Source organism: Lycorma delicatula, chromosome 1 (genome assembly GCF_047948215.1).
Source record: "Lycorma delicatula isolate Av1 chromosome 1, ASM4794821v1, whole genome shotgun sequence".
Lineage (NCBI taxonomy): Eukaryota > Metazoa > Arthropoda > Insecta > Hemiptera > Fulgoridae > Lycorma > Lycorma delicatula.
In genome coordinates this window covers 138,803,374-138,826,291 of record NC_134455.1, presented here as the reverse complement: position 1 = coordinate 138,826,291, position 22,918 = coordinate 138,803,374, and the positions used below count along the sequence as shown (strand labels likewise).

Below are 22,918 nucleotides of genomic sequence, written 5' to 3'. Positions count from 1 at the left end.
AAATGCCAAGATTACTGACTTTTGAATGCGCATTATCTTTCTAAATAATGACAAAGCACTTTTTTTTAAATTTGTTTTATTGTAAACTGTTTTCATTTATAGATTAAAGAAGACTTCAAAAAGTTTGGTGAAATTGTAAATTTTAGACAGTTGGAAAGCGGAGGTCTTTGTTTTATTCGTTATAGAGAACGAAATGAATTCATCAACTGTTTAAAAGAAATGTCTAAAACTCCATATCAAGCTAGAATACCAAACTCAAAAAAGTAAGTAAAAATTATAAAAATAATTATCAGTCTGGGCCATCAAACATTAATGATTTTCAATTTAATGTATTTTAATAATTGTATCAAATTATTTCAATATATAATATATGTATGTATGTATTATACAATATATAATATATGTATGCATTTCAATATAATGCAATTGCAACATGATTGCCTTAGTTGCAGTGTTTTTTTAAAAATATTTATGAACAATTGTAATCTAACACAATTTTCATAAAAATAACCGTAAAATATAAGGGTATTTAAGAATAGGGGGTTGGGGACTGATTTTGGATGAGGCTGGTTGGAGGTGGAGAATTTCTTTTTAAAGTAGGTTAATTTTTTTTTGTATAATTTATTACTAAAGTAATTCTCTCCGAACTACATTTTCAGTACTCTCCTTTTGGTTTTACCTGTACTCTTAACATTTTTAAAAGATTTTGTATGTGAGAGAGCTATAAGTGTACAAAATACAGTTTCTTGTGGCTGAAGACCAGTTCTGTCAAATATACTCCAAATTTATCTGATATCTCCTTGTGGTTTATTTACAGTCATATAGAAAGCTGGGCTACTGAACAGTGTCCCGTCTTGAATGAAAATGGAAGGGTTGAATGTGCTGGTAAAAGATCAATTCTAGTGAGTAGCACCCTTTGCCCACTAATAACTCTACTTATTATTTACAAGTCCAAAGCATTATTGCATATTTACGAAGCATTAGTTTTTTATTATTTAATAAACTGTGAACAACATTCAAATTTGTTATGACTATTGAACTTTTTTTAGTACCAAGTGTGTGAGGAGATAATCCGGTTAGATGCAAACTGTCTAGAAATTCTGTGGGAAATTGTAGGAGTTTCATTTTCGGTTATGAGATTGTTCATGCTTAACATAAGTCCTTGCTTTTCCAGGTATCAATTCAAGAACTATCCTTTAATTTCTTGCAGTGGTCATTTTTTGGTTCTAGGATTGCTACCTTTGAAAATTTGAGGGCATATTCTGCAGAGTGGAATTTGTTACCAAAAATTTCTGTGACTACCTGACCTACATACAACTGAACTGGGCAATTTAATGATTTCTCTGCCTATTTCAATTGTCTGATATGGGCATTCTTTATTACTATTTTGTGGCAAGAATTCAGCAAACTCACTTTTTTGAGCATTAGCTCTATTTCTTTTCAACTTGAACTTATTAAATGCTGGCCAAAGAAGAGAGAATTTCATAGAATTTTGAATAGTTGTGGTCTTGGATTCGCGTGAAACCACTGGAGAACTATGTGGAGCCACTGGTAAAACTTGTCTGAAGTCTCCTCTTAAAGTGATTATTTTGCCACCAAATATTTTATCATTCCTCGTTATATCCTTTAGGGGCCTATTTTTACACATTAATGAATGCATATTAGCCATAAGGATCTCATCCCAGATTATCAGTTTTTTCTCCATAAATGACTGATTTCTTTGCCATTGGCTTTCATCTCATTACAATTTCCCACAGAATTTCTAGATAGTTTAGATTTAACTAGATTATCTCCTCAATCTTGTAACTAAAATGAGAATGAATGTACATATGCAGGTTTAATGGTCAACTTAAAGAAATTATGGACTGTCCTCACTGATGGTAATAACATTGCAGCAATACCAGTCAGAATGTTACAGAAATTACCTCAAACTCTTAATGTTTTGCGGCTTAGAATTAATCTCCGATAGAAAGATATTTTTCCAGTCCCATCTGAACCATCAATAAAGATGGTCCAGATGGACCATCTCAAACATTCTAAAAATCTTTTATATTTCAAAATTAAGATAAAGGTTGTTTTCTTCAGTGAATTTAATGAAACTAGGCATCTCACAGAGTTTTATTTTAGGTCCCGTTATATTTTTCTAACATGAGTGAATTAGGGTGTTATTTAATATAGAGGAAAAGTACTGTGCGTGCAAATGATGAATCTTTTATTCTGATCAGTAGAGAAGATTAGTTAGATCACATCAGGAATGGTTAGATATGGTGTTGTGTGGGTAAAAAAACTGACCCATGTTTGCCAGATGGAAGGGAAACTGTAGTAAAACCTTTAGTAGAGCATTATAACAGAATTTACGGTAAAAAAAGAATGAAATTGAAAAATTAATAAATAAATAAAATATCATATCCATCAAGTCCATATAAATTATTTAAAATATATCCATGTGAAATAGGATTGAGTTAAATACAGAACAAGATACTAAATATATAAAATAATTTATAATTAGGAAGGCATTATTAGACATACTTAAGCATATATTTATGTAAATTTTGTATGAAGATGCAGAAAACTGAATAAAATAAATTTAAATAGTGTTATTTAAAAATTCATGGACAATAATAATATTGTTTCTGTGAAATAAAATAAATTAGTGGGAAGAATATTTTTTGATGGTTCAGTAATTTATTCATTACAATGTAAGCATACAAAATAGTAGGAAAGAAGTGGTTATTGTTTTTTTTTTTTTGAAGATTTCACATTCAAAAATATAAACAAAGTAGTAAACATAAAAACAGTAGTGTATGTGGACAGGTTTGTCACTACCAGTTTCAATGTAGCATTACACATATGTTAAAATTTTTAATTTTCTAATTGTCAGTCTACATGAATCATACTTATGGCAACAAATGATGATCTGAACCCATTTTTGTGTCTTGAAAATTAGTTCTGACTTTTTTGAGGAAGCCTCAAGAAGAAATAATTGTTCTTAATACAAGAATATACAGAAGTATAATAAATTTTTACAGTTCTATGAAGAGGAAGAGGGTTTTTGCTTGTTAGGGATAAACAAAAAAACTGCATGAGTAATTGCAACCAAAATTTTACCAATGTTTCTTGGTTTAATTGAGAAGGTTTATGGATATATTTCATCTTGAAAAATCTCTACATATATATATATATATATATATATATATGTAGAAGTGGAGATTTGCTGGTTGAAGTACAAACTTTAATGAATTGTGAACCGTGAGTGTCTTATCACTGTGTGAGCTGGGTTTTAACCAAATGATTATGAATATATAAAAACCAATTGTAGATTTTTTGAAATTCTGAGTTTCAAGATTTAAAATTATTTTTAATCCCTGTTGTTTTTTAATTTCTTGGTAACAGATGAAGAAATCAACCTGATTTTTGGTCAGTGTAATCTTCAAGTTACTAAACCAATTTCTAGATTTTTGAAATTCAACCTTGAAAGGGAATGAAGAAAGTTTAAAAAAAATGTTGAACAGTGATTGTAGATTTTCCTATTCTGACTATAGTAAACGAGATATTCAGTAGGTTTGGGCTTGCAAATACTCTTCAGATAAATATTTAAAAACCATTTTTGGGTATTTTTAATTTGATTTCGTAAGGGGTGTCAAGGCATACAACGCTGTGGCTCAATCAACACTGCCACTGTTAACTGTATGTCTGACTGGGCTGCACCTGCCTCTGGTTACTTGACTAAAGAACATAAAATAAAATATTAACCGCTATGTAAAACGCATGTAATCATACAGGACAGGTGAAGCGACGGGGAGCTAGTATTTAATAATTACGATAACTTGTTTTATTAGGTGCTTCAAAGCAAAACAGTAAGGTGTGATTTTTTTATACAAATTAATCCAGTTGGATCATCCCATGAGAAACTGTTATCTCTATTAAAACACCGGAAAATTTGCTTTGTGGGCAACAGAATATGTTGTTTTCATTAATGGGAATTGAATCAACATAAAATTATTGTTCTCTTCCTTAGAAGCACAATGCAATTATTTTGTCTGTTTTAAATCCATTCAGTAATATTCTTTTTTTGACCTGCTGCATAATTCTCAATTCCTTTTAAGTAATTATTTTCATATTTACAGTAATTATATTTAAAGTTAAATGGTTACAATCCTTCCAGTAATATTCTTTTTTTGACCTTCTGCATAATCCTTAATTTCTTTTAAATAATTACCTTCAGATTTATGTATAGTGTCATGTGTAGAGGGTAATAAGTAATGAATGGTTAAGATTTTGAGGCATATCATAGAAAATAATCAGCAAGGTACTTTCTTGTGGTATTCTACATTCTACAGCTTTAGTACCTAAGTGTATTGTTATGAAAAAATGAAATTTCATCTATCTCTTTGTAGTTTGTAAAGTATAACTTAAACCATATGATGTTTCTAAACATCATCTCTGATACCATAACTGATTTCACCAGTAAAAAAATGTGAAACTAATAAAATATTTTACTGAGATTGTAAAACATTTAAAATTGAATTTTTTTGTTTTCTACGCAATTTAAATTACTTTTAGATGATATGAAATGTTGGTTTGGTTTGTCACTGGACAAGTTTTTTTCTAAAAATGTGTGTTGGAAGTTTGTCAAATGAAATCTTAAGTGTCTATTTTTCATAATTTTTTAATAATATTTTAGGTGATATAGACAACGATGAAGTAATTAATAGCATGTGCAACTACTTTTTAAAGTAAGCATTCACTCAACTGCAGCTGCAGCTGCCAGATAGATTTACACTTAGTACATGAATATGTTTGTAGAAATGAATATACAAGCTTGCAATTGTTGTGTGTTTTAGTTTTGTTAATTGATTCTTACATATTTTTTAGCACTAAATCTGAAAGTAACCTTCATTTTTCCCCATCATGTCGGGATTTTTCACAAAGTTCAAAGTTTGTAAAAAATTAAAAATTTCGAAAATGTGATACAATAAAATAGATATAAACTTTTTTTAAAATAAATTATAATATATTCACTTTTTTGGCTTATACCATACATTCTTGTAGCTAACCAGTTGAGTGGTCTGAAGAGGTTGAAGGGATGGTCATTAACCTCGAATGAAAATTGCCACAAAATAAGCCTAATTTCTATTATAGTGCATTTTTAAATTAATTTATTTTTATTTATTTAATTAATTTTAAGAGGTACGTCATGCCTTTGGATACCACTTCCACTCTTCACCCTCCCTACTTTGTTTTATTCCATCTGTCAAAGTTTCATTGGACGGCTTATGATCTGCTTCGCACTTTTCCTTGTGAATTCTCTATAGGGTTCATCTAGGTGTAACATTCAGCAATAATCTGCCATCATCATAGTGGTTTGTTTTCCTTGACACCTGCTTTCCATTTCTTTCATGTTCTGATGAAATCTCTTGCTCATATCTTTGCTAATGATACCCAGAATTTAGGAAAATAGTCCACATATGAATTTTGGAAGTGAACCTTCAACTTCGTGGAACAGCCTAAAGTTTTGTACTTCCGCAACATGTTCTCAACGGTTGATTGAAGTTCGGATCCTTCTTATTGCCCAGAATTTGGTTACTATATCTTTAAAGGCTCCCCAGGCTTCTTTTTCTGCAAATTCCATTTTATTTTCTAAGCATTTGGCACTGTTGGTATTTATATATTTTTTGTGTAAAATAATTTCCATTTATCAACAATTTTTAATATAAGTATCAGAGTGCTTTCAGAGTCACTTCTCATCATCGGTGATTATTTTACTTATCTCCATTTAATCATATAATTAAAATTGTTATGTTGATAGTAGTCGATTGTCAATTAATAAGTTATACATTAATAAAAATGTAATGTCATGTCTGTAAGATGTTTACAACTATTATGAGATATGAAATGAAATAGTACCAACCTATTAATTAATAAAAATTGTATTGTTTATATAGGCTATCATTATTGAATTTGTCTTGTTAATTCATTAATTGATTATTATTCAAATATATATGAAATTTTTTTTAATATGCTGGTTTTATGATAATTGTTGGTGTATTCTAATATTTTAATAAATTTGTTAGGGTTGTAATTATGTCCAGTTTCTAAAATGTGTTTAACAGAATTAGATCTTACTTTATTAATTTTAATTATACAATTAATATTTTCTTTTGGAGAATGAACGATTTGTTATTCTGATATATGTAGGTTGCACTTTTCACAATTGAGACTATACACTCCTTGTTTTTCTAAATTATAATTATTATCATGATCTATTTTTATAGAAGGATTCTTATTATTTATGTAGTTTATTATTTGTTGTATACGCTGTTTTTAATTTTAATGTTTTAAATATATTATTATTAAATTTATTATTTATACTGTATTCATTTTTAGCGCATTCATTTATTATATTGTTATTCATTAGTTTTATTTTGTCCTTTATGTATATTTTATTTTTTATTCTGGTTTATAATTTATTTATGTAGTATCATGCCCATTATTTAAAGCTATATGTTAAATGTTATTTATTTCATTATTTAATTTTATATTATTATGTTTTAAGTATTTTATTGCTCTGTAAATTATTTAACCGATATCTTTATTAATGAACTAGAAAACACACCCTGCTATCCAATATAATCAGTAAACAAAATTATTTTATGTAAAAGGTATGCAAATGTCATTTTAATAATATATGATCAACAATATAACAATGAAGAAAATATAATAACTGAAGAAATGAATTCCTTAAATAATAATATTAAACTCACTTTAATCAGGAAAATATTAACAGCATCGACTATTTGGACGTAAAATGTAACAAAAATTTTATTACTAATAAAATTGATAAGACATACACAGAAAGCTATATATGCTTTTCTTCCAAATAGGAAGAAACTATAATAAATTTCAAATCTTTTCATCCTTGGAATCAAAAAAAGGCAGCTTTTAATTCACTGATTTACAGGGCAATAAAATACTTAAAGCACAATAATATAAAATTAAATATTGGAATAGATAACATTAAATATATAGCTTGATCAACCATGAATAGATGTCATCCTTGATGGATATTGCAGCTATCATGAGCTTAAGATTTTGGTGACTGGTACAAACACAAACTAAATATGTAAATTAAACAAAGAAATAGATATTATAAACAAATTGCTAAACATAATGGTTATAATGTTTCTTTATTTGATGATATGTACAAAAAACAAATGTCTGAAAATTAATAATACCACAACTCTTATACCTATAAATAATATACAAAAAACTGACAACATATATTTAAAATATTTATACATTGATAATGTAATTGAAAATATAACTAATATTTATGATAAAAGTAAGTTTAAACTGGCATACAAAACTAAGAATTTTATTATATAATTAAAAATAACAATCACACTGACTTGCTGACTGATGTTTGATATATAATTTTATATAATATAAATATACAACTGATGATGCAGAAACCGATGAATGTGCTGTTGGAATAAAAAAAAGAAAAATAAGGTAAGTGTTACTTTGTAATTCTGTACGTGGGTTGTTCAAGTTGGTTTTTGATTATAAAAAATACAATATACATTTCACTTTCTTGTGGACATGACAACTGCCATAATTTTGCGCCAATTACCTTCAAATTTGTACATAAAATATAATGACCCAAAATCTCTTGTTTGTTAATGGACAAAATCGGAACATGGGGGCTTTAAAAAAATAAAACGAAACATCGTTATAACTTTCTTATTAAGTAAAATATCAAATTTATTTAAAGTTTCTATTATTCTTTGGATAAGGACCTAAAACTTATCTAAGTAAAGTTTTTTGATATCGCTAACCATTGGCTCAGGGAATGGAAAAAATGGGGTTTTGAAGACAAAAAAATCATACCTCCCTTAATAGTCATAGTATCGAATCAGTTTAAAGTAGTTGTTAGTTCTCTAAACATTACTTAAAACTTTTGTCTGAAATAATTTTTTGTATGAGCAACCTTTACAGCAATGGATGAACAAAATGTTGCTGGAATTATAAGAAGATGGGTGGGGGCATGTCATATGCTAAACATGTGAATATTTTTTCACATGCAACTGTTTCATATTGAGTAAATTTGAAGTTTTTCTTAACTTTAAGTTGAAAATTTTTTTTATCCTCTACTTAGCACCCTTTGAAATCTACCTCTGCCTTGTGGCATGCTGAAGGGATTTTTTTTACATTTGTCCACAACTATTAAGTAAGTACCCTTTTTCAAGAGGCCACAAAAAATCAGCCATAGCAGATGAAGAGCTGCAATTTGTTAAAATGGTATTTCAGACTGTGGGGAACCTCCACCAAAAATTTGATGATAATTGGAGATGGTCAACTGGGGAAAATTTTAAAAACTGGAAATGCACTTGACATGGAATGATTCTGTATTAATTTATTATAAAAAAAAGCTTTACGTCTATTTTATAGTATCACATTTTTGCATTTTTCAACTGTTTACAAATTTTGAAATTGTGATTTGAAAAAATCTTATGTGGTGGAAAAAATTAAGGTTATTTTCGGGTTCAGCGCTAAAAAATATGTAGGAATCAAAAGTAAAAAAACATTCCACAACCCAAATTTTACAGCTTGAGCTTCAAAGAGAAAACAAAATTTATATACAAATATACTAGGCCCAGCCAATGTACGAACAGATTGCATGTTACTACTTGGCCTGAAAACATCAATTCTGTATATCAAATTGAAGTATTACTTATTATCATATTTTACATTGTAATAACTTTCATATTTACATTTACTAATTATAAACAACATGTAATTAATTCTTTTATAACCTCTATTTCTACTAAATTATTAATTTTTAATAATAAACAAAAGTTTACTTGAATTTTCTTCATGCATCTAATTCAAACTTCTAGCAAGTTCACCATCGTTTGCCAAGCGAATCACTATCAGAGTCCAGTTTTTCATACTCTTTTTCAATATATTTTACTTTTTCACAGTAGGGTTTCCAGTCATCTTTAATCATGGAATTAATTAATTTTCTCTGTAGTTAATTTTTTAACATCTGTAAAGAAAATGTTGTGTTATGACTTGTCACAAGTCTTTTTATGGCTGACCATACCATCTCAATTGGATTCAAATCAGGATGGTACAGTGGGAGTCTTCCTTTTTCTTGTTTAGCCTCTGGGAATTACTGTTAGGCATTATTTCAGAGGATGAATGAGGATAGTATGTATGAGGGTAAGTGAAGTGTAGTCTTGTACAGTCTTGGGTCAACCAATTCTGAGATGTGTGGTTAACTGAAATCCAACCACCGAAGAACACCGGTATCTATGATCTAGTATTCAAATCTATATATAAGTAACTGCCTTTACTAGGACTTGAACGCAGGAAAGCAGTTCAAGTCTATTTACAAAGACACGTTCACAACTAGACCCAACATGATGCCTTTTTTTCAAATGTTCATCTAAGTGATATTTTTGTACTTTAGTTTGATGTAACTTTACTCATTCATATAGCTGTGGTTTCAGAATTTTTAAACTACATGGAATATGGGGTTTTTCCAGCCAGTTGGTCATATATTTTCTTTTTGAGTTAGAAACTTGGTGTTTTTTATCAGTATCTTTATTGTAAGATAAGGGGCATTATCAACAACTACTATTGACATTGGTGGAAGATTTGGAATCAATTTTTCACTTGCCCATTTCATGAAATTGTCTATTCATGTTGTCATGGTAGTTGCCACTTTTCAAACTGGTTTTCCAAGTTAGTAATGCGCTTGGAATAAAACCGATTTCTTCTCCAGCATGAATTATTATTAAATGGTCAGTCACCTTTATTAATCGGCACATGAAGTCCCTCAACAATACCACCAAGCACGGCTTAATCAAAAAATGCGAACTTAAAACATACATTTCATCCAAATAAACAATTGTAGCATTGCTTTATCTGTACTGTCTTGCCTGCAAATATTAAATTCTCTTTCACCTGATATTCATTTCTCAATTAAAAGTTTTCTGTTATTTTCAGTTTTACACAATTTGAAACCTAACTTTTGCAAAATAACAGTTAAAAGTTGATTAACTGCCTTTAAAATCAATAGATGACTGAAGCTCTTGCCTTATTTTTTTAAGTAAGTAATTCATTCTTCTTTGAATGAAAGTCATTAACTGTTCTTTTAATTGCACCTAAATCAAAACTGTCCAGTCCACTGACAGGTTTCGAATACTTTTTGGCATGCTGAAAGAACACAATTGAGATATTGATTGAAGAATCATGTCTTTTCTTCTGTTCTGAGTTTTTGAACCAAGCAGCAGCAGTTATTTCTTCGCATATTTGAGTGCCTATTATATGTTTGTCATCAGTTAATTTATACTTTTAGAGCCTTTTTTTTCATAAAATTATAAACATTGATAATGTCACATGCTTGACTAAGTTTTTTTTTCATAACTACAGATTTAAATTCTGCCCTAACAAACCGCACTAATAACACACGAATAAAAATAAAACAAAAAATAATATATTACAAAAAATTAGAAAAAAACGAGTTTTTTTTTATCATCAGTCTTTGACTGGTTTGATGCAGCTCTCAAAGGTTCCCTATCTAGTGCTGGTCGCTTCATTTCGGTACACCTCTACATCCTACATCCCTAACAATGTTTTACACATTACAAACGTTGCCTGCCTGCACAATTTTTTCCTTCTACCTGTCTCTCCAATATTAAAGCGACTATTCCAGATGCCTTAATATGTGATCAGTCTCTTTTAACTATATTTTTCCAAATGCTTCTTTCTTCATCAACTAGCTGCAGCATCTCTTCATTTGTCACTTTATCCACCCATCTGATCTTTAACATTCTTCTGTAGCACCACATTTCAAAAGCTTCTAATCTTTTCTTCTCAGGTACAACGATTGTCCAAGTTTCACTTCCATATAAAGCTGTGCTCCAAACATATACTTTCAAAAATCTTTTCCTGATGTTTAAATTAAATTTGATGTAAACAAATTATATTTCTGACTGAAGGCTCATTTCACTTATGCTATTCATCATTTTATATCGCTCCTGCTTCATCCATCTTTAGTAATTCTACTTCCCAAATAAAAAAATTCTTCTACCTCCATAATATTTACTCTTCCTATTTTTACATTCAGTGGTCATTCCGTTATTTCTATTACGTTTCATTACTTTTGTTTTCTTGTTTATTTTCACGTGGTAGTTCTTGTGTAGGACTTCATTCATGCTGTTCCTTGTTTCTTCTAAATCTTTTTTACTTTCAGTTAGAATTATTTTATAATCAGCAAATCGTAGCATCTTTATCTTTTCACCTTGTACTGTTACTCCGGATCTAAATTGTTCTTTAACATAATTAATTGCTAGTTCTAAGTAAAGATTAAAAAGCAACGGGGATAGGGAACATCCTTGTCAGACTCCCTTTTCTATTACGGCTTCTTTCTTATGTTCTTTTTTTTTTTTACCAAGGAAGGCACCTCCATCTTTATTATATGAAAATGTAGAGAGTTACATTTTCTTGGAAAAAAATAGCTGTAGTTTTCCATTGCTTTCAGCTGCACAGTACTCAGAAGATTGACTGATGTTGATATGGCCGTTTAAGTCCTCCTGATCTACGTCCTTAACAACTACTGAAAGAGTTGCTGCCCTCATTCAGGAATCATTCCTTTGTGTGGCTCTCAATAGATACCTCTCCGATATGGTTGCACCTTCGGTCCAGCTATTCTATATCACTGAGCACTCAAGCCCCCTCACCATCGGCAAGGTCTCATGATTCATAGAATGAGAAACAATGAGCAATTATAAAATAATATGACAGCACAAAAATGTTATCTGAATACCTTTGTTGAACACAATATAAACTGGACTATAGTTTATTTCTTTATTCACACATTGTGTATTATGATTGATGGACCTAAATATAATTGTGACGAAAGACATCATTTCTAACTGCATGCATAAATTTTTATAGGCCTGTATGTCATACCAATCAATGCGTTAGTCAATGGATAAGGAATTATTATTTACAAGATAGAGTCATTAAGCATTTTTATAATGTAATCAACTCAAGTGGAAAGAATTAAACACACTACAACATTGTTTGGGTGCCCATATTGTTTGTAAGTCAGAAAATGAAATAAAAATAGTAATTACACACAAAAATAATGTTTTGGAAAACAGTAATATAATGAGATGTCAGCACATGATGTCACTAGCATGTTTTGTTTTCCGGGCGTTATTATTTCGTTTTTAAAATTTAGTTTTTTAAAGCAAATACATTGTGGTTGGGCAATAATAACGCCCAAATACAATATCACGTTATCATATACACATGTGTTTGATAACACACAGAGCATTTTTTTGCCCAGAAAAAAAAAATTCGTAGATTCACTGGGACAACTATAGTTTATCTCAGAATTAATAAAATAACCAAAACCCAAAACCAGTTGAATGTACAGATCACTAACATTACATTAGATGAAAATGTTAGCTATGAATTTCTTTTATTCATAAGAAAGTGCAACCATATCGGAGAGGTGTCTGTTGAGAGCCAAGACTAAAAAATGATTCCTGATAGAGGGTAGTGGCTCTTTAACTAATTTTTAAGGGCATAGATCAGGAGGACTTAAACAGCCATATCAAAATCACTCAATCTTCTGAGTACTGTGCAGCTGTAAGCAATGGAAAAGTACGGCTCTTCTTTTTTCCAAGAAAATATTGCTCTCTGCATTTTCATGTAAAAGATGGGAGGTGTCTTCCTTGTTAAAATATTCCAGGGATAAAGTATTACCCCATTTGGATCTTTGGGTGGCAACTACTAAATAAGGGGTCACCAGAAAATTAAAAAATAACAATCTACGAGTCAGTGCATGGATTGTTAGAAGTCTAAAAAAGGTTGGTAGGTTAGAAAATTAAAGAGTGAAATGGATAGTTAAATGTAGATGTATTAGGAATTAGCAAGATTGGTGGGAAGAGGAAAACGACTTTTGGTCAGGTGATTTTAGAATAATTAACTTAGCATCAAATGAAGATAGGGAAGAGAGTATAGTATTTCAAACAGCTTAGCGATAGAATCATTGTAATAAGGATAAAATCAAAACCTAAGCCAACAACCATTAAAGTCTATATGCCTACAAGTGTCCATGAATGATGATGATGGGGTAGAGTGTCTATACGAAGGAATTGACAAAGCAATTAAACACATAAAAGGGATTGAAAATTTAATAAAAGTTAGAGATTGGAATTCAAGCATTGAAAAGGCAAGGAAGGAAATATTGTGGGTGAATACGTATTGGGCAAAAGGAATGAAAGAGGGGACCAACCTGTTAAGTTTTGCACAAAGTATAATTTAGTAATTGCCAACACCCAGTTTAAAAATCATAATAGAAGAATATATATATGGAAAAGTCAGGCGATACTGTAAGGTATCAGATAGATTAGATAATGGTTATACAAAGATCTGGAAATCAAGTTGTCGACTGCAAGGCATCCAGGAGCAGACATTGATAGTAACCATAGTTTATGATAATGAAATGTAGATTGGGGTTTAAAAACCTGAATAACAGGTGTCAGATGAGTCTGTGGAATTTAGAGAAACTTGGGGAAGAGGAGGTAAAGAAGATTTTTGTGGAGGACATCGCAAGTGGTCCGAGTAAAAGAAAAGGTAGAAAATATAGAAGAATGTTAAAAAGGAAACTCTTCAGCTAACAGAAGCAAACTTAAACAGAACATAGAGAACTGGGAGAAAACCTTGAATATCAGAGGATATATTGCAACTGATGGATGAACATAGAAAATATAAGAATGCTAGTGATGAAGAAAGTAAAAGGAACTATAGACAATTAAGAAACACTATAAACAAGAAGTGCAAATTAGCGAAAGAAGAGTGGATTAAAGAAAAGTGTTCAGTAGTGCAAAAAGAAATGATCATTGGTAAAATAGATGGAGCAAACAGGAAAGTTAGGAGAGTTTTATGGTACATAAGTTAAAATCTAATAATGTGTTAAATAAAGATTGTACACTGATTTATACTACGAAAGAAAAGGTCGATAGAGCTTTTGGGTGGAATATATTGAGTTGTATGGAAGGTAATGAATTAGAAACTGATGTTATAGAGAAAGTCGAAGAGGATGAATAGAGAGAAACAATACTGAGATCTGAATTTAATAGACCATAAAAAGATTTGAATGGCAGAAAGGCTCCTGGGATAGACAGGATTCCTGCAGAATTACTGTGCAGTGCTGGTGAGGAAGCGATAGATAGATTATACAAACTGATGTGTAATATTTACAAAACAGGGAAAGTTCTGTCAGACTTCAAAAAGAGTGTTATTGTCATGGTACCAAAGAAAGCAGGAGCAGATAAATGTGAAAAATACAGAACAATTAGCCTAACTAGTCCTGCATTAAAAATCTTAACTAGAATTCTGTACAGAAGAATTGGAAGTGTTCGGAGAAGGCCGATTTGGTTTCTGGAAAAGTATAGGGACAAGGGAAGCAATTTTAGTGCTCGGATAACAGTAAAAGGAAGATTAAAGAAAAACAAACCAACATACATGGTTTATAACCTTAGAAAACATATCTGATAGACTGGAATAAAATGTGTTGAGCATTTTAATAAATTTAGGGTTCAGTTGTAGAGATAGAAGAACAATTGTTAAAATTTACAGGAACCAAACAGCAACAGTAATAATCGAAGAGCATAAAAAAGAAGCTGTAATAAAAAAAGGAGTCTGATAAGGATGTTCCCTATTCCGATAACTTTTTAATCTTTACATTACTAGCAGCAATAATGTTAAAAAGCAATTTAGATCCAGAGCAACAGTGCAAGTTTAAAGATGAAAGATGCTACAATTTGCTGATATAGTAATTCTAGCCGAGAGTAAAAAAGAGTAAAAGAAGAAACAATGAATGACATGGATGAAGTCCTATGCAAGAACTACCGCATGAACATAAACAAGAACATAACAAAAGTAATGAAATGTAATAGAAATAACGAAGATGGGCCACTGAATGTAGAAGTAGGAAGAGAAAAGATTACAAATGTAGAAGTATTTTGTTATTTGGGAAGAAGAATTACTAAAGATGGACTAAGCAGGAGTGAAATAAACTGCCAAATAGGACAGGCAAAATGAGCTTTCAAAAATGAGATAAAATGAGAGATCAAAAATTAATTTAAACGGCAGGAAAACATTTTTCAAAGTATATGTTTGGAGCATAGCTTTATATGGAAGTGAAACTTGGACGATTAGAGTATCTGAGGAAAAGAAAGATTAGAAGCTTTTGAAATGTGGTGCTATAGAAGAATGTTAAAAATCAGATGGGTGGATAAAGTGATAAATGAAGAGGTGTTGCGGCAAATTGATAGAGAAAGAAGTATTTAGAAACATGTAGTTAAAAGAGGAGACAGACTTATAGACCACATTTTAAGGCTTCCTGGAATAGTCGCTTTGATATTGGAGGGACAGGAAGAAGGGAAAAATTGTGCAGGCATGCAACATTTGGAATATGTAAAACAAATTATTAGGGATGTAGGATGTACCGTCATGAAACGACTGGCACTAGATGGAAATCTCAGAGAGCTGCATCGAACCTGTCAAATGATGGAAGACAAAAAAAAATAGACCAGAATTGTTTTATTGAATGCCTGTCCATGTTTTTATTTTCAAAGAACTTTTACAATTTATGAAACCACTCTTAGAAATGTGTTGAATGACAAAAAAACAGTTATGTTAGAGAGGTTTACTTATCATTAAGTAAACACACATGAAATCATTTACACATTTAAAATCTTTAGCCTTAAAGAAAATAAGGGTGTTAATGATCAAATAAACAAGAACAAAACAAAAGTAATGAAATGTAGTAGAAATAACAAAGATGGACCCCTGAATGTGAAAATAGGAGGAGAAAAGATTATGGAGGTAGAAGAATTTTGTTATTTGGGAAGTAAAATTACTAAAGATGGACGAAGCAGGAGCGATATAAAATGCCGAATAGCACAAGCTAAACGAGCCTTCAGTAAGAAATATAATTTGTTTACATCAAAAATGAATTTAAATGTCAGGAAAAGATTTTTGAAAGTGTATGTTTGGAGTGTCGCTTTATATGGAAGTGAAACTTGGACAATCGGAGTATCTGAGAAGAAAAGATTAGAAGCTTTTGAAATGTGGTGCTATAGGAGAATGTTAAAAATCAGATGGGTGGATAAAGTGACAAATGAAGAGGTATTGCGGCAAATAGATGAAGAAAGAAGCATTTGGAAGAATATAGTTAAAAGAAGAAACAGACTTATAGGCCACATACTAAGGCATCCTGGAATAGTCGCTTTAATATTGGAAGGACAGGTAGAAGGGAAAAATTGTGTAGGCAGGCCACGTTTGGAGTATGTAAAACAAATTGTTGGGGATGTAGGATGTAGAGGGTATACTGAAATGAAACGACTAGCACTAGATAGGGAATCTTGGAGAGCTGCATCAAACCAGTCAAATGACTGAAGACAAAAAAAAAAAAAAAAATGATCAATACTTTTATGTTGATAATATTCTCTTTAAATATTAAAGTTATTTAAAAATACTGGGAGCTAAATTAATGAAAAGCTTCTGGCTTAAAGTTTTATTGAAACAGTCATTCGAAAGGTTATTAAAAACAACTTGAATTCCTAATACATTAAATTCAATTAATAGATTATTTGGCTCAAACTAGTTTTAAAAATTGTGTACCAAACTATCTGGTACCCAGAAGGGATTCTTCACTTCTAATTGAAAAAAGAATTTCATTCAAAAGCATATGTGCTTTCTGACTGAATACCAGTCAGAAATTGCTGAATGCCCATAAATAAATTGTTATTAGGACTGGGTAAGTTATCTTGCTGCTAAGATTTCAATTATAAATTCTATAGACTCATTTTGGCTGCCTTTCCCTCTTAATTTTTTATAAGCTACTTCTATATTGATTTTATTTCAGTAATATTTTAACTTTCAATGAAAAAGTATAAAAGTTATTTTTATTCATTAAAGTTTAGATCAAAAATTTCTAAATACTTGTAATTCAGAACTTTGGTTTTATAATTTTAAGTTTGTTTTTTCTGTAGTTTGATAATGGAATGGACATTGCTGATGCACTTTTAATTTCAACAATCTCGTAGATTTTTATGATGTCCTTATACATTACAAATTTCAGCAATTTATTAAATTTTTATATCTGTACTCGTGAGTAAAATAGTTAATGCAATTTTGTAAAGCATAAGTTGCAACTTTACTGGTCTTCTGCTACTATGAAAATTGGTGATACTTGATCTATCAGATTTAACTTCTTTGATCGACTTTCATTTCAGTAGGTTTTTCGTCTACAGAAAATAAAAATCTTATCACAGCATGCTGTTCGTACATGATACAAGTTTCAAGCAGAGCTGAGATTTTGAAATAAAATATGGTGTAACTAGCATCTTCCCCACACTATATGGTTACTTGCATTTCCTATACCATTCAATTTTTATTTTATGATTTTTAGTCAAGTGCTGCCTGTTGTGTCGCAAATATAGTAACAATGGCAATGGGTGTGTTGGGTGAGCTGCCACGGCATATGCTGTACACTATCATATTCCTTAAAAAATTGAAATTCAAAAACCCCAAAAATGGTTTTACATATTTATATGAAGGATATTTGTAAGCTCAAATCTAGTAAATATCTCATTTATTGTAGTTAGAAATTGGGAAAATTTGCAATCATTATTAAACATTTTTTACTTTCTTCACACTTTCAAAGTTGGATTTAAAAAAAATGTAGAAATTTGTTTTTAAATTAGTTATTTCCATAACGATTACGCATACTAAAAATGAAGTTGATATCTTAATTTGTTACAGAAAAATTAAAAAAAAAGTTGTAAATTTAATTTTTACTCCATTTTAACCCTTTAAATCTGTTATATCAAATAACAGGTAAATTCATTACCTGTTATTTGATATATACATCTATATATAGATAGTAGAAATTCTTTTCAAACAGCTGATATTTTCTGTCGGTTGTCTGTTACTGTTTTCCTCAAAAATTACTGGACCGATCTCGATGCAGTTTTTTGAATTACATATGTGTTGTTCAGTTTCACGTCCTCCTTATTAATGATAAACTATGTAACTCTTTTCTTCTTACTTATATAAGGCATGTAAATATGGTAATCTAATTGAGTTCCAACACCTGTTTTGTAATTTATATTTTGTCTTCATAATACTTCCTTTTTTGTGTTTAGCCTCCAGGAATTACCACAGAGGATGAATGAGGATGATGTGTGTGAGTGTAAGTGAAGTGTAGTTTTGTACAGTCTCAGGTCGACCATTTCTGTGTGGTTAATTGAATCCCAATCATCAAAGAACATCAGTATCTATGATCTAGTATTCAAATCCGTATAAAAGTAACTGCCTTTGCTAGAACTTGAATGATGGAACTGTCGACTTCCAAATCACCTGATTTGTGAAGATATGTTCACTACTAGACCAACCCTTTATTGGTTTGTCTTTATAATATTATTGTTAATTAATTTAGTTAAAGATGTATTATTAGTAAATTCAGTTCAGTTAAAGATGTAGTTAAAATTAAATCAGCTCAATTAAAGATGTATTTAAAGTTAATTCAGTTCCGTTAAAGATGTAACTTAAATGTGAATTAAATAAAATATTTTAATATAATACTTAAGATATGAATAATGCATCTTAAAATAAACAAAATGTATCTAAATCTGTTATAAATTACATATAATAAAAATGTAATTGATCACACTAACTAACAAGGTATTTATTAAAAGACATTAATGATTGAGTGGTGTAAGTTCTGAATACTGGAAGGTGCATTTAGGCACAGTTATTCTAACATTTTTTTTTGGTTCTCTGTGCCATGGATATGTGAAGATTTGATTTATTGTGGTATTCTTTGGTTAAAGACATGTGTTACAAATCGTTCAACATATCAATTTATGTTTCATCAAAAAATGAGTTATTAAGGCTGCCAATTATTCAATGAAATACAACCTACAACTTATTTCTTCATTACCATTAAGTAATTTCATTTAATTATTTTTTATACTCATCATTGTTAATTAAGACTTAATTCATAATGAACAGAGAACAATTAATTAGACAGAAAGGATCAATTAAATCCTCTATAACAAGAATTGTACAGTTATTGAAAAATATAATTTCTCTCAAATTGATATTCATCTTTTGCGGATTAAATTAAGAAACTTTCAAGAGTTGCAAGGCAAATGCCATTCAAATGCAACTTGAAATGGAAGATGATGAGGATGTTTGTTCAGATCATGTACAGGTTGAAGACGATTTATGCAGTTTTGAATGTAAATTACAATGTTTAGTAGATAATTACGCAAATTACAATTGATGAAGTTAATTTAGTTACAGCAACTTAGCAAACTCAACTACAACTGATTAATTTACCATTTTTCAGAGGCAATGTTCTTGACTGACAATATTATTATAGTTTAGTGATTAATACACAATAGAAATGATTTAAGTAATTTACAAAAACTCCACTATTTACATACCTCCTTGAAGGATGGAAGCGTCCTTCAATTATTAAAAATTTACCAATTATCTATTAAGAAGGTGTTTTGACAATAGATATTTAATTGCATCTCATAATGCAAATTACATTTTAAAACTAAATTCCATAAAGGGAGAATCTTGAATAATTTATCCAAATTTATTATCGAAGTATCTTCATATGTCAGTGCTCTTGAGACAATGCATAATCCCATCAATACGTATGAATTTATTGTTCAGTTGTTAACATCAAGGTTAGATTAATACCTCCAGATTATGGATGGAGACACTTTCAACTCAAAGGTATCCCACTTTCAGAGATTTCATAGAATTCCTTGAATTTAGAAGGCAGATGCTTGAAAATACCAATACAAATAAGTCAAACCATCAAGACAATTTCAAGGGACAAGGACACAATGGAACTAAATCCTACACTTATGTTTTAATATAAACGCTAACAAGCAGTATAAGGCAAATAATTTTTCTGTTGATGAACTGAAAGAATTTCTGGAACATCACAATTGTTGTTTTAATTTTTAAGTTAAAGACATTCAGTTGATGAATGTTATTCTAAAGGTGTATGTGAGATTTGTTCTCAATATAACACTCTTATTCATATAAATAAAATTAATTCTAAATTGAAAGACGATAAGTCTGAAAATGATAATCGTTCATAATTTAAATTTTAGTCAAAGAAAAACATAATTTTATCTATCTCGTTATGTATTACCAATGATGTACATGGTAATATTCATACATGTTGAGTTTTACTTGACTCTGGAAGTTAAGCAAACTTTTATACTTATAAATTCACACGAAGGTTAGAACTTCCATTTTAAAAAAATTATATTCCTGTTTTAGGAATAAATAATGCACTTTCTTATTCTGAATATAGTGTTGTATTGACATTACATTCTTTATATATGAACTTTTCATTCCAGTTGCACTGAACTATTTTAACAGAAATAACAGGTAGCCTACCAACATGTACCTTTGATATTTCGCATTTCAATTTGCCTCATAATCTATTTTTTGTAGATCCTGAATTTAACATAAATAAAACTGACATCCTTATTGGTGCACAATTTTATTTTACCTAAGAAATTTATTTGAAACTTTAAATATTCTGTTCTCCAAGAAACCAAACTGGGATATATTCTTAATGGTTGTTAACTCTATTAACTCAAAGAGCAGTAACACCTTTGCATCCTTTATTTCTTGAAAGGATTATACAAATCTTTTGACTGCACTTGAGAATTCCTGAAAAATTGAGGAAATTAATACTGATATTTCATTTAATGAAAGTTCGATTTGCAAAAAACATTTTCAACTCAATTGTACTTGAAACAATCAAACCAGATTTGTAGTGGAATTACCATTTAATCTCGATAATATAAGGCTTCAGTTCTTTCATAAATGCAAAGAAATGATTTTTATCATTGGAAAGAAGGCTAAACAATGACCTCATTCTTAGACGTGACTATTCTACTTTCAAACAAGAACATTTGGACTTGGGTCACATGTAATTACTTAACTTTGATGATTTGTCAATAAACAAATCAAATGTGTGTTATCTTACCCCCATCATCTGGTAATTAAATCAACTACTAATTACTAAACTTTGAGAGGGCCTTCGACGGTTCATCTAAAACCACTAATGGTTTATCTCAATGATACTCTTCTAGTTGGACCTGTTGTCCAACAAAATTTATTTTCTATATTGTTAAGATTCTGAATTCATAATTATCTCATTACCTCCGACATAAAAAAAGACATATTGATAGGTACCAGTTAAATCCAGTGATTCTAATTTACAACGGATTCTCTAGCGCAGGGGTCGGCAACCTTTTGACTCGGAAGAGTCAAAAATTACAATTTTAAAAATTTCAAAGTTTTTAAAGAGCCACAAAATTTTTTCTTGCTAACAATAAATAATACTCACATAAATAAAGTTTTTTGATAAAAAAAAACTAATTATTTATTCATAAGAAAAAATATCTATTTATTCATATATAAGTAGTGTTTTTCACAACAAATTAGATAGTATATATATGGCATTATTAAATGATTACTTATTATTTAAATAAAAAATTAAAACAATTAAATATTTACTTACAACACTAACTTGTACTTCAATAACAAACAATTGAGCAAACAAATTCAATGGGAGCGTTGGCTTTGCATGGTTTTAGAAAGTTTGGATAAATTTGGTTCATAACTTCTTGTTTTAAGTTTCAAAGACGACTAAATTTTCATTTGTTAGTTGGCTTCTTACTTTACTTTTAATTATATTCATGCAAGAACGCTTGCTCGCACAAATATGTCAATCTGAAGATAGTCAGCACTCCAAATGCCTACTTCTTCACCTCACTGTAGCAATCTGGAAGACTATTCCATGCGTCGAATATCAGTGCCTCAACTTGTGGCATTTCTTTTAAAGCTGTCCACTTTTGTTGCGTTACGTACATACATTTCTGTACCTCCAACTCTTCCAACTTGCTTTTCAACTCTGTAAATTTTCCACTCCTAAAAGCTTTACTTTTTAAATCGATCAATTGCATTCCTAGAGATCCAGTATGAATTCCAAATGGCTCAATGTGGATTTCGTTACTATTTGTATTGAGAGGATTTACTATGAATGCTAGAGTGGTTTTGTTGGTTTTGAATTGCTCAAATCTGTCGGAAAATTCATCTTTAATTTTTTTTGTAACTGTGCTGAAGTAATTCGTGTCAACAGTTGCACAGGTTTTATCGCGATATTGCTTTAGAAATTGAAAAAGAAGTAATTTACCGCTCTAAATATCTTCTGCAAAAAGAATTAATTTTTCTTCAAAACAAACCAATTCTTCTACCAAAACATAGGCTGGGTTTCCCTTTCCTTGCAGTTTTAGATTCAGCTCATTTAATTTCACTGTGATATCCACCATAAAGTAAAATTTTTGCAACCATTTGTCGTTATCTAATTCAGGGTGATTAATGCCTTTTTCATTTAGGAATGTATTTATTTCATTCAAGCACAAAGAAAAACGTTTCAACACCTTACCTTTGGAAAGCCATCGCACTTTATTGTGAAGAAGGAGGTTGGAATACTGAGTGTCCATTTCATTTAAGAATTCTTTGAACTGTCGATGGTAGAGTGCTTTTGACAAGATGCTGTTAACAATCTTGATTACCAAATTCATGACCTCAACTATTTTGGCCGGAAATGTTTGGGCACAAAGCGCTTCTTGGTGTATTATGCAGTGAAACGTAAGAATTTCGTAGTTTATTTTGCTCTGAAGAATCTTTGTTGCCCCTTTATTTTTTCCTGTCATATTTCTGGCTCCATCAGTTGCTATTGAAACTATTTGATTTAAATCGATCTTATTGTCTTAAA

The 22,918-nt window shown here is 30.1% G+C and overlaps 1 protein-coding gene across 5 annotated transcripts in view; it reads left to right on the top strand.

The window, feature by feature from the left end:
* Nucleotides 1-22,918, top strand: part of LOC142323061 (uncharacterized) — a 112,282-nt gene that overhangs the window by 27,123 nt on the left and 62,241 nt on the right. For all 5 annotated transcript variants that reach the window (XM_075362209.1, XM_075362198.1, XM_075362227.1 and 2 more), the window contains one exon: nt 103-263. In XM_075362209.1, the coding sequence (XP_075218324.1) occupies nt 103-263 (161 nt within the window). The remainder of the gene's footprint in view (nt 1-102; nt 264-22,918) is intronic.